Source organism: Hyaena hyaena, unplaced genomic scaffold (genome assembly GCF_003009895.1).
Source record: "Hyaena hyaena isolate Hyena2069 unplaced genomic scaffold, ASM300989v1 scaffold_1785, whole genome shotgun sequence".
NCBI lineage: Eukaryota > Metazoa > Chordata > Mammalia > Carnivora > Hyaenidae > Hyaena > Hyaena hyaena.
The window spans coordinates 1-12,797 of NW_024082421.1; the positions used below are offsets into that span (position 1 = coordinate 1).

At 51.2% G+C, this 12,797-nt stretch overlaps 1 protein-coding gene across 1 annotated transcript; it reads right to left on the reverse strand.

Annotated features, from left to right (window-relative positions):
- Nucleotides 1–5: 5 nt before the first annotated feature.
- Nucleotides 6–11,022, reverse strand: LOC120226654 (tumor necrosis factor receptor superfamily member 8-like; the record flags this gene model as incomplete). The annotated part of the gene is made up of 6 exons (XM_039224835.1): nucleotides 11,007–11,022; nucleotides 8,537–8,637; nucleotides 7,939–8,122; nucleotides 7,495–7,611; nucleotides 3,537–3,689; nucleotides 6–88 (listed from the first exon to the last, which is right to left on the reverse strand). Coding segments are annotated over exons 1-6 (654 nt in total), but the record flags the coding sequence as incomplete, so codon positions are not given.
- Between the last annotated feature and the right edge of the window lie 1,775 nt (nucleotides 11,023–12,797).

Consider the following 12,797-nt stretch of genomic DNA (forward strand, 5'->3'; position numbering starts at 1 on the left):
GGCGCCTGGCAGTCTTCTGGGCTGGTGCAGCGCTCGGGGCTGCTCACCGGGGAAGGCTGCCCACACAGAGTATCCCTCTGTGCTGTGCCTGCAGGGAACAGCAAGGCAAGGTGGACAGATGTGCTACTGAGCAGCTGCAAGGCTCAAGGAATAGATCCTTTATCACCACAACCCACAGTTCAGAAGGAGCAGATAGGGAACGGAACAGCCACCTGGTGTTCGTCCTGCCCAGCATCCTTTCCCCGTGGGCTAAAGCCTCCCCATTCCCCCGGGAATACTCTCCCCGGTCTCAGTATCCGTGTGCGGGGCTGAGGCTGACTCAACATCCCACCCTTCCAGGAGTAAACCCAGACGTGTTCAGACCAATCAATCCCTTTAGTCCAAACAGACCATGAGGAACTAGTTCAGTGATGGGCATGTGACCCAAGCCAAGCCCAAGAGGTACAATAGCGCGTTTTTTATTTTGGTTGTTGAAAACATAGGAAGGAGAAGCCATCTTTGTACTGGGCTTGGGCAGGAAGCAAGTCTGGATCTGGGGGAGGAGAGCTGAGAAATCGGTAAAGACAGAGCTCCTGGATCCAGCCATGCCCGACACTACCCAGAGCCAGCCCCAGACTGTGCAGTCTCAGGAGCCAAAGACTTTGAGCTTTTGTTACTTGCCACCCAAAGACTCCTGAAGACTCCTGCCTGCAAACACAGTGAAGAGGAGAACACTCAGCACTTGCCAACACCCGGAGCTGAGTTTGCCGCCACCTCTGTCATAGCCTCGCTGTGCCCTCACACTGTGTGACGCAGAGCGACTGCCCGATGAGCAGCACGTCCTCTTCCCCTTGGGATCCCTGTCCCGTTGCTTAGAGCAAGTGCCCCGTGTGGGATGACGATCTGAAGGCTTCAGTGGAGAAGCATGAACAATGCTGATGTATTTCTGAGTGCGCTGGGCTGACAAGGCCGGGGTGCGACATTCCAACTCTGGCTCAGACATTCCCTGCTCTGTGGTCTTGAGCAATTTACCTGCCATCTCTGGACCTCAGTTTCCCCAGTGCCAAAATGGGGCTACTTCAGTCTGCTTGATGGAGTTTTGAGAAATTCAGGAGGGAACACCCGTGCAAGCTGGCGCCTGCGGCTTAGCTACGGGCTGACGCTAGAGCAGAAACTACTGTCCTCTAATAGCTGGACAGCTGCCCTGTGGGTGCGTCCACGGTGGAGGCCAGAAGTCCACCAGCAGCGATGTCCCATAAAAATATGACGTGACTCACACTGTCATTTTAAATTTCCAAGTAACCCCATTTTCAAAAGGAAAAAGAAAAAGAAAAAGGAAAATGTGAAATTAATTTAATATATGTGAACCAATATATCTAAAATGCAGAGGTAGATAATCAATATAAAAATAATTATTGACATATTTACATTTTGTATGCTAAGTGTTTGAGGTCAAGGGCATGGCCTGCATGGCCACATCGCAAGCCCTCCACGGAAGCATGTGGCCAGTGGCACCGCTAGGGGCAGCACGGGCGTAGGGGCAGCAAAGAGAGGCCTCGGGCGCCACCATGCGGCAGGCGCGGGAACAGCACCGAAAGGGCCTCGCTGGCCGCAGTGGGTCCACAGGCGCTGCTGGAGGAGCTGCAACAACAGATTCTAGGCTACTGTTAGCAGAGATGCAAGAGTTTCAGGGCTGGAAGGTCCCCCCAAGGCCGTCTAGTGGCAACTTTACATTCACAGACGGGACGCTGAAGCCCAGGATGGGCTGGGAACATGCCCCTCGGCAGTAGCAAGCAATACCCCAGGTATCTGATGCCCAGCCCAGAGCATTTTCCACTCCCCCCACCTGGCCCTGTTTGCAGGTGGCGGCTTCCGCAGGCCCCTCAGGACAGCGTTCTGTGTGACCCAGGGAGGACTGGACCAGAGTTGAGCCCCACCACTGCCAGCACTGATCTGTCAGGAGCCCCCACATCCTTCAGCAAATATCTCTGCAGAGCACATTCTGTGCCTGGCCTGTGATCAGGCAGTGGGGAGATGACCTTGGCCCTCATGAATCTACGGCTCAGGGAGGGAGGCCAGCGTTCATCAAACCAAGACAGACACCAGTGTTCGTATCCCTGTTGGAAGAGGACCCTGTGTGATGAGAGATCACAGTGGACATGTGTCCCGGGACAAGTTGTTGAGGCCTCTTGAGGAAGTGGGCAGTGGACAGAGAGGCCAGGCAGAGCCGGAGGTGACTGAGCGAACAGGAGGAAAGAATGTCCTGAGGGACAGCAGGCACAAAGGGCTGGTAAGAGTGAGAAGCATTGAATGACCACGGAGCCGAAAGCGAGCAGGGCAGAGGAACCCAGAAAGTACGGCAGCTGGCCTGAGTCTGACCTGGGGGAGGGAGGGTGACTGGACACAGGTCGTCTTCGAGACTGCCTGTGGGAAGATGGGCTGGGCATCTTTTGCCTGCTCCTCCCACTACGGACAGCTAAACACCCTGGGCATATGTATAAGACAAAGAAGACTCAACAGTGGTGAGTCCCCTGCGGTTTCTCTTTGATCACAGATCCCAGACATGGAGCCTGATAAACCAGGAGTCCAGAAATGCCAACGGGCACAGAATTAAAGAGAGAAGTCCCTCAAACACCGGCTCTCTTCTGCCAAAGGATCGTGTCGTTATGGTTGCAGGAATGAGAAAACGCTGAATGGTTTTTACGGCACGTGTGTGGGGTGACAGAGACAGACAGAGAGAGGCAGATGTGGTTACACAGAGAGAGGTTAGATGGGCAAGCAATGACAGGAGGAAATGGGGGTGGGAAAGGGAGACAGCTGGGGACAAAATCTGAGGGACGGGCTGTCTGTGGGGGGTGAGGAAAGACTGGGCTGTGGCCGGAGAGGTGGTAAGGCTGGGGCTTTGGAAAAGCATCAGGTGAGGAATGGGAACGCCGAGAGCACTTCCCCCCCCAGTGGGCACGGCTCCCTCGGATTCCGGCCTGCAGCCTCCGAACGGGTGCGGCGCTGGCCCTGCTACGGGCCCTGCTCCAAAGCCCACACTCTCCTCACCTCCCCGAGAGGCTCTCAGCACCACCTACACCCGATCTGCGGCTCTTACCTCCTTTCTGGCCTGAGGCTCCTTGTCCTGTCACCAAATCAGAAGCTCAGAGAAGGTAAGGAATTTGCCTGAACTCACACAACAGGTTGGAAAAGAAATCCAAGTGTCTCAGCTCCTCTAACTCCCAATGCCTCAACTGTGAATTGGGAAAAACAGCCCAAATACTCTGGGAAAATCCCAGGACAGAAGACTTGAGGTTTGCTGTTGTTTTTCAGGCATCAGAGAACTTGTGCCCTGAGTGCCCACTAAGCCAGCACTCCCCCAGCCAGGCCCGTGTCTCAGGCCATCAGTCTCTCTGAGCCTAACTGGTGCTCCTACAGCATCTCAAAGAAGACAGGGTCTGTCCAACAAGAAGGAGGAAGGAGATCAGAGGCCATTTGGAGATCTGGGGCAGAGGTGGGGGAGGGGTACAGCTTGGCACAGGTCTTGGTGCAGGGCTGACGGTGGGGATACTTACCCTGGACCTTGACAATCAACCCTTGAGGGCACACGGTGTGGGGGATGCAGCGGGCACAGGTGTTGGTGACTGGTAGTGCACAGAACATGCCAGTGCGGCACTCACAGACGCGGGAGGAGTTCCCTGAGCATGGCATCTTCTCCACAAGATCGTCTAAGGGACACAGAGAAGGGGCATGGGAGACAGAGGGAGGACCGGGGAAGGGATCCAGAGACCCCTCCGGGACAGCCTGGCAGGGGAGACAAGACATCGTTCTGGCCTCCCCTCGGGCAGGGAGCCCGCAAGCTCGGCCCTTCTTTCCAGAGGGTTCCTGCAATGAGCAAGACGGTAGGCGGGGCTATGAGGCAGCCTCCAATCCCTGCCCACATCTCTAGACGTCATTACAATCGTATTAAAAAGACATTCGTGACTCCATTAAAATGAAATGGGGGAAAAAATATGGAGGATTCTTAAATGCATATTGCTAAGTGAAAGAAGTTCGTCTGAATTGGCTACATGCTGCATCATTCCAACTCTGTGACATTCTGGCAAAGACCAAACTATAAAGACAGTAAACAGATCAGTGGTTGCCATGGATTAGGGAGGAGAGCCCTAAACCTAATGTTCATAGCAGGAGGGTTTCTAACAGCCAAAAAGTAGATATAACCCAAATGTCCATGAACCAATGATTGGATAAGCAGAAAGTGGTACATCCATACAAGGAAATAGTATTCAGCTATGGAAAGGAATGACCGGTACTACAACATGGATGAAACACTGCAAAGTGAAAGAACCCGGTCGTGAAAAGCCACATATTGCATGATTCCATTTAGCTGAAATGCCCAAGGTAGGCAAATCCATACAGATGCAGTGTAGATGAGTGACTGTGAGGATGTAGAAGAAGGGGAGAACTGGGAGGGAAGGGGTTTCTTCCTGGGGAGGTGGAAATGTTCTGAAATCAAATAGTGGTGGTGGCACGTTGTGAACATAAAACCAAAACAGAACAAAGAAACAAAAAGAAACCAGTACAGCACACTTTAAAATGGTGACTTTTACTCCCCTGCTCACACTTGGTCTCTCTCTCTCTCAAAACTAAAAATAAACATTAAAAATTTTTTTAAAAAGGGGGCACCTGGGTGGCTCAGTTGGTTGAGAAACTGACTTCAGCTAAGGTCATGATCTCACAGTTCGTTGGTTCAAGCCCCGCGTTGGACTCTGTGCTAACAGCTCAGGGCCGGGAGCCTGCTTCCCTTTCTGTGTCTCCCCCTCTCTCTGCCCCTCCCCTTCTCACACTCAGTCTCTCTCTGTCTCTCAAAACTAAAAATAAACATTAAAAGTATAAAAATAAAATAAAATAAAATAAAGTGACTTTTAGGGGCACCTGATTGGCTCAGTCGGTTAAACGTCAGACTTAGCTCAGGTCATAAGGTTCGTGGAATTGAGCCCCATGTCGGGCTCTGGGCTGAGAGCTCAGAGCTTGGGGCCTGCTTCAAATTCTGTATCTCCCTCTCTCTCTGTTCCTCTCCCACTCACACTTTGTCTCTCTCTCTCAAAAATAAACATTAAACAAAAATTTTTTAATGGTGACTTTTAGGGGCACCTGGCTGGCTGAGTTTGTAGAACATGTGACTCTTGATCTCAGGGTCACGAGTTTGAGCCCCACGTTGAGGCTTATTTCAAGAAATTAATTAATTTAAGGAAATTATATGGTGAATTGTATCTCAAGAAGAAAAATATCACCGGTATAAGTAATTAACAAATGCAAACATCCCTCGAAAGCAATTCAGGGCATCCTTGGTCCACCGAAAATGAAGGCTTCCTGCAATACGGAAGGTAGATGGGATGCATGGAAGAAAGAGATCAAAGCCCAAAATACACCCAAAAGGATTATTCTGGGAGAGGCCCTGGGGTGGGGTGCTCCGGTCTCCAAGTGGGTGAGGGCAGGGGCAGGCCTCAGGGAAGCTGATGGGTGTGTCCCAGGAGCATCCACGCTTCTCACCCACTGCTGCCACACACCCGGAAGCCCAGCATTTCCCCCGGGAGACTCTCGCAGGAGGTATCAGGACAGTGCCCTAGGCCGGTCATACCTGGGAGGCAGGGACCCTGCAGGCCTAGATCAGCCACTTACAGAACCCCTCCCAGTCACCATCAGATAGGATGTGCAGAACTAGAGGTCACCACACATGAGAGAAAACCAGCACCAAGAAAAAAGACCTCCAAACTCACAAGAACTCTTGAGAAAGCAGATAATAGAAAACAAAAAAACAAAACAACAATAACAACAACAACAAAAACAGAACAAGCTGTTAGAATCAGTACAATGAATATTCTCAGGCACTGGCAGCGATAAAACAGAATTCCCTGGAGCTCAAGGAAGGAAGTAAAGGAAATTGAAGCCATAAAAAGAAGCCCTCTGGAGCACAATGCTGTGTTCACCAATTCAAGTGGGCTCCCAGAAAGACTACATATCCCAGCCTCCCTTGCAGTTTGGGTTGGGTCATATGATGGTATTCTGGCCAAAAGGATGTGCGCAGAAATGATAAGGGCTTCTCTCAGGCCTGGCCCCTAAACCCATCTCAGGAGGCTCTCTCATCTCTCTCTTCCTTACTGTGGTTGCACTGGGGTAGCCCCTTACTCTGTCCTGCACCCCAGAAGCAGTACTGAAGAGAGCATACAATCCTGAGAATTCTACAAAATCTAAGAAAGAGGCAGGCCAACTGAAGGCAGTGGATTTCACTGGAAAATTCATGAAAAAAACCCTTTGAGGGGCCCCTGGATAGATAGCTCAGTTGATGAAGCATCAGATTCTTGATCTCAGTTCAGGTCCTGATCTCAGGGTCATGAGTCAAGCACCACAATGGGTTCTGCACTGGACATAAAGCCTACTTAAAAAAAAAATACCCCATCCCCTCCAAGAATAGTAGCCCAAACATAGTTATCTCAGACCTGAGCAAAGGTGGGAAGGTGCCGGACTGGCTAACTTTCGGGTGGACATCAGCAGAGGCCCCAGGAGTCAGGTACACCTCTCTGCAGCTGCAGGGGCTCTGCTAATAACTATCTCGCAGAAGGGAAGGCAGATCTCTGCTCCGGCAAGGACGACGACACTCGTCTCTGGATGCACACGGCCTCCCACCCAGTCCTCAGACTCCTGAACTCAGTTTCAAAAATAACACTCAGGATTCCTCAAAAATTTAACAGGATTACCACATGATCCAGCCATTCCACTTAAGTCTATTCCCAAAAGAACTGAAAGCAGAGACTCAAACAGGTATGTGTAGACTCACGCAGACAGCAGCAGTATTCACAACAGCTGACAGCAGAAGCACCCCAGTGTCCACCAACATGAATGGAGAAGCAAAACGTGGTAGATCCCACCAACGGAATACTATTCAGCCTTGAAAAGGAAGGAAATTCTGACACTGGCTACAGTACCTTGGAGACATTATGCTAAGTGAAATAAGGCAGTCTCAAAGGATAAATATTTTATGATTCTACTTATATGAACTTTCTAGAGTAGGGGATGGCTGGGTGGCTCTGTCAGTTAAGGCCCCCACTCTGAGGGGTCTTGATCTCATGATCTGAGGTCATGATCTCATGGTTCGTGGGTTCAAGCCCCACGTCGGGCTCTGTGCTGAGAGCCTGCTTGGGATTCTGTGTGTCCCTCTCTCTGCCCCTCCCCCGCTCATTCTGTGTCTCTGTCTCTCTATATAAATAAACATAAAAAAAAAGAAAGAAAACAAAACAAAACCTTCTAGGATTCTTGTGAAGATTGAACTCAATAAATGTGAGTCCCTCCCAGAGGAAACAGGTTAACTAAGTCTCTCTAATTACAGATGCAAAACACTGTGGCTGATCCCAACCACAAATCCAGAGGGGTAAACTGAGGCACCGGGGGGTGCTCCCCACCTTCTCTGCCACCCGCTTGGGGGGTGGGGGCCCTCCCGTGAAGCTGCCCCTAGAAGGGGAAAGTGGCCCTTACCTCTAGAACAGCTCACACAGGCCGTGCAGCGGCCGTTCCTGTCCAGGTAGTAGTCGGGCTCACACTGCTTCCTGCAGTCAGGTGACCCCGGGAAACAAGGCCGGTGCGGGGTCAGCCCTGGGGAAAGAAGCAGAGAAGCTCCAGGCCAGGCCGCCTTGGCAGAGACCCCACCTCCCCAGCCGTCACCTCTCACCCCTAAAGCCATCCCCAGCTCCCCCCCTGAGCCCCCAGACATGTCAGTCCGGCTCTCAGGTTACAAACAGAGGCGCTGGCTGGTGAGAAGCCCGCTGTCCTCAAGGGCCGCGGGCAGCTGGGCGGAGCCCTGGGCCCAGTGTTGTTAAGGCTGTTGAGCCGGTGACAGGGGTGTGAAAATAAACGTGTGTCCTTGGCACACAGCAAGCGCCGGAGGAGCACTGGCGGCCTTTCCCTCGTGGCCTTTCTCACCGCAGGAACTGGGGAGCCCTAAGTCCCTAGACCCTGAGCAGCCTAAGCCAGCCTGAGACACACGCAGGTGAGCGGGCCGCCCCAAACTGCTCCCTGCTCCCACTACACAGGGAAGCAACGTGAATCGCGTTGATACCGACCGCCCGGGGCAAAGCGAGCAGGCCGCCGTCACCTGCCGCGTGGGCTCTCGGTCCAGTCACGTTCTGACTGGCCACCCGCCCACAGCTTGATTCCAAGATGGCCACTGACCCAAGGCCAATCAGAGTACGCCTCATCCTTCAGGTGGGCACATGACCCAAACAGGCCAATCAGAATACTTCATCCTTCAGGATGGGCACATGACCCAAACAGGCCAATCAGAATACTTCATCCTTCAGGATGGGCACATGACCCAAACAGGCCAATCAGAATACTTCATCCTTCAGGATGGGCACATGACCCAAACAGGCCAATCAGAATACTTCATCCTTCAGAACGGGCACATGACCCAAATAGGCCAATCAGAGCACATCTTCCTCACCATTGTAATTGCTTCTTAAAAGACACCGTGACGCATGCCAGCCAATGAGGCCATCCCTGAGAGTTTCACAAAAGCTACCGGGAAATTGCCCGTCTCTTTACTGTTGGATTTCTGGTGTGCGAGGGGTGGTTTAAGTCCAGTGCTGCCAGGTCGTGGCAGGTGCAGGATGGGCAGGGTGCCTGAGAAGGAGATGATTCAAAGGCGAGCGGAAGTCCAGAGACAGACAGAAATGGACTGCTGAGGGCATTCTAACTGAATTTATGGTGCCGTGGACTTATGTCATTTCTCTTTTGTCTTGTTTGTGTCTAAATAACTTAGGCCTGAGTTGGTTACAGACCAAAGAAGCTAAGCCATGGGTTCTCAATATTTCTTGTGCCCCCTAGTCATTCTGGGGAAACCTGGGACACCGCTCAGAATCGTGTTTCTGAGCTCATAAAATAAAATACAAAGGATTACAAGTGAACCGTGTGAGAACACGGTTATCAAAGCATTAAAATAATTTAAGATCTAGCAATATATGTGATTCTTTGTAAAGTCATTAAAGAAAGTCTAATAAATATGGCTTCATAGTACTGATGAGCATAAATATTTCAGGACAACCGTAGCAACTATAATTGCAATATATCACGAGAATGTCTGATTTCTACTGATGGAAAAGGTACTACGATATTATTACTGTGGTTTGTCGTCTTGATTCATAACGTTAGGAATTAAATACAGGGCATTTTAGTTAGAGGCTTATGAAAAATGAGTGACCTCGTTCAGGTTCAGGGCCTCCCTGAAATCTACCCATGGGCACTTGGGAGTCCGTGGACCCCAGGGCAAACCCCTGCTCTAGAACAACATGGAAGAACCTCTCAAAAATACTAGCTTGTTGGCTGACACCCTCTAGCTCAGAAAACTTCAGTAGCTTCCCAGTGGTCTTTCAGAGAGGTAAATCTGATCCTATCTTCCCTTGCCTAAAACTTTCAAAGACTTCACATGGCTCCCAGGATAGAGGTCTAGGGCCTTACTGGGTTAAGGAGGTTCTGCACACCTACACCGCCCCCTATCTAATCTCTAGCCACATTGGCATCTCCATGTCCCCAAAGGGGCCATGCTCCCTTCTGCCCCCAGGGCCTTTGCACAAGCTGGCCCTTTGCCGGGAACGTTCCTCTCCCCTTTCCCCTGGTAAACTCCTGCTCAGCCTTCACGTTATTGTCAAGGTATCACTTTGTCAGCAGCTTGGCCAGCGTCTCTGTGATAAGCTATCAGAGACCCGTATACCTCGCCCTCCTCCACCTAACTCTGCCGTAATCTATTTAACCTAGATGTGTGATCGATCACACTGGGACAAATTGCCTCAGTGTCTGAATTCCTCTCATGAATGTCAGCTCCTCGAGGCTGAATCTTTCCCTTTCGCTCACCAGTGATTCCCATCTCACAGAGCCTGGCACATTTCTGATCAACACATGCTCAGACCACCCAATCAATATGGACCCAGCCTCGCACTCCCAAGCCTCCCTCTGCTTCTGACTCCTGCTCTGGCGTTACTGTACATGGCTCACTTCATGGACTCTATGCTGTAGCCAACACTGTGCATCTTGGACTTTTCTCTAGCACCCCTCCTATGTCCTGAAATGCTGTTATGGGTTGAATTATATCCCCCTCTGTATTTAATTCCTAGGAGATATGCTGAAGCCCTAAGTCCCAGAATCTCAGAATGTGATTTTTTTAATGTTTATTTATTTTTGAGAGAAAGAGAGCGAGCAGGAGAGGAGCAGAGAGAGAGGGAGACAGAGGATCTGAAGTGGGCTCTGCACTGACAGCAGAAAGCCCGATGCGGGGCTCAAACTCACAACCCATGAGATCATGACCTGAGCCGAAGTTGGATGCTCAACGGCCTGAGCCACCCAGGGGTCCCCAGAATGCAATCTTGTTTGAAGACAGCATGCTGACAGAGGCAATTAAATTAAAATGCAATCATTGGGGTGGACCGTAACCTGAGATGACTGGCATCCTTATAAAAAGCGGGGGGAAATCTGGATACGAAATACACATGCACACAGGAACACAGCCAGGCAAAGACTGGAGGCATGCTGCCACCAGCCAGGAAACAACCAGAAGCTGAGAGAGGTGAGACCCTTCCCAAGAGCCTGCAGAGGGAGCATGGCCCTGCCAGCACATTGATCTTGGACATCTAGACTCCAGATATGTGAGACGATAAATTTCTGTTGTGTTGACCACTCAGCTTGTGGTTTGTTGTTAACAGCAGCCCTAGGGAACGAATACAAATGTTCTTTGCCCAGGCTGAGGCACCTGTCCATCTCCATTTCCACCCAGTGGGAACCCTCTGGATACAGCAAGTTTAGGATGAAATACCATCCCCTGGTGGGATTTTCCTGATCCCCACCCATATCCCCTCTCTGGATCCCTTTAAAATCACCTCTCAGCACCAGGGGCTGTTCGGGGTGAACTTTAGAATCCCCTCCTGCATGAAATCTATTCAAGGACCTGAGCAACTAATCTGGCTAATCTGGCGGCGGGATTACGTTTTCAGTCAGCCCACCTTTGTTGACCACCATCTTTGTGCCAGGCACTGACTTAGACATAGAAGAAGGTGAGGTCCCTGCTCCTATGGGATTTACCCTCTAGCCCAGGGAAGAGAGGCAAGCAAGTGCAGAAAGAAATTAGCAAGTTGGTTTTCAGCAAAGTGGTTTCCACTTTGAAAAAAATAAAGCAGGAACTAAGAGAAGGCAGAGGGAGAAGGGTGAGAACTCCAGAGAGTGGGATCAGGGAGGGCTCATGGAGTCCCCGAGGATGGAAGCAGGCAGCTCTGCAGAGGGCTGTGGGGAGAGCACTGGAGGCAGAAGGAACTGTCAGTGCAAAGGCCCTGAGGCAGGCACAAGCATGGCTTGTGCCAAAAAACAGAAAGGCCACGGGGGCTGCAGCAGGCAAAGCCAAAGAATTTCTATTTTCTTCTTTTCCAGTCTTCCACATAGATCTTCTGCACTGAATAGCACTTTCTTCCTACTTTTTATTTAATTAATTTATTTTTTTGAAAGAGAAAGCACAAGCAGGGGAGGGGAAGAGAGAAGGAGAGACAGAAACCCAAGCAGGCTCCATGCCATCAGTGCAGAGCCTGACTCGGGGCTCACACTCATGAACTGTGAGATCATGACCCAAGCCAAAATCAAGAGTCAGACACTTAACTGACTGAGCCAGGCAGGCGCCCCTGAATATCACTTTCATAATCAGAAACAAAAATGGCTGAGGGGCGCCTGGGTGGCTCAGTCAGCTAAGCATTGGACTCAGTTTGGGCTGAGGTCATGATCTCATGGTTTCTGTGATCGAACCCCATGTCAGGCTCCGTGCGTGGAACCTGCTTGGGATTCTCTCTCCCTCCCTCTCTCTCTCTCTCTCTCAAAATAAATAAATAAACTGAAAGAATGAAAGAAGAAAGAAAGAGAAAGAAAGAAAGAAAAAAAGAAAGAAAGAAAGAAAGAAAGAAAAGAAAAGAAAAGAAAAGAAAAGAAAAGAAAAGAAAAGAAAAGAAAAGAAAAGAAAAGAAAAGAAGGGAGGGAGGGTGGAAGGAAGAACAATGGTTGAGAAAGTCTCCAGAGCTGTGGGGGTGACGCCCGAATTGGTCCCCACGTATCCCTTTGCCCTGATCTGCCTCCAGCCCCACCCACTCTGGCTCAGGGCACATTGCTGACTCCAGATGTCCTGAAAGCTCATGCTAACATTCCCACACCGCCTCCCACCTCTGGCTCAGCAATCAGGCCCCCCCCCCCCCCCCCCGCCCCCAGCTGCTCTGGCCTCAAAAACTCCCCCACTGAAACTGCTCCGTGCTGAGTCTGGGCCACCAGCCTCTCCAGCCTGCCCTCCCCTGCTCCCCCTGCACACTTGGGGCTTGGGCTGTAGCCAAATGGAAACTTCTCAATTCTCCAGCGGCCCACCCTACTCCCCTCCAGGACTTTGCACATTCTGTGCCTCTGCCCAGAACACACCCCCTCCCCACCTCGGCCTGGCCTACCCCTGCCCATCCCTAGGACTCCTCCTCCAAGAAGGATGCCACCTCCTCCAGGAAGACCCCGTGCATGCCCTGATCAGGTCAGGTGTCCTGGGAGTGAGTTCCCATGGCTCCCAGCAACACCACCCCATGTTCTAACAGCCCACTGCAGCAGACACATTTTGCGAGGGCTTGCCACCCCACAGGCCACCCTTCTCGGAGAGCTGCCCCCACCGCTCCCTCCCCTGAGCTGTTGTCTAGAACAGTCCTGGCCCTGGGGACCAGAGCGGAGGTGAACATCTGGACTTATCTGCACCATCAGATGCTTCCTTATTGGGGCTGAAAGAT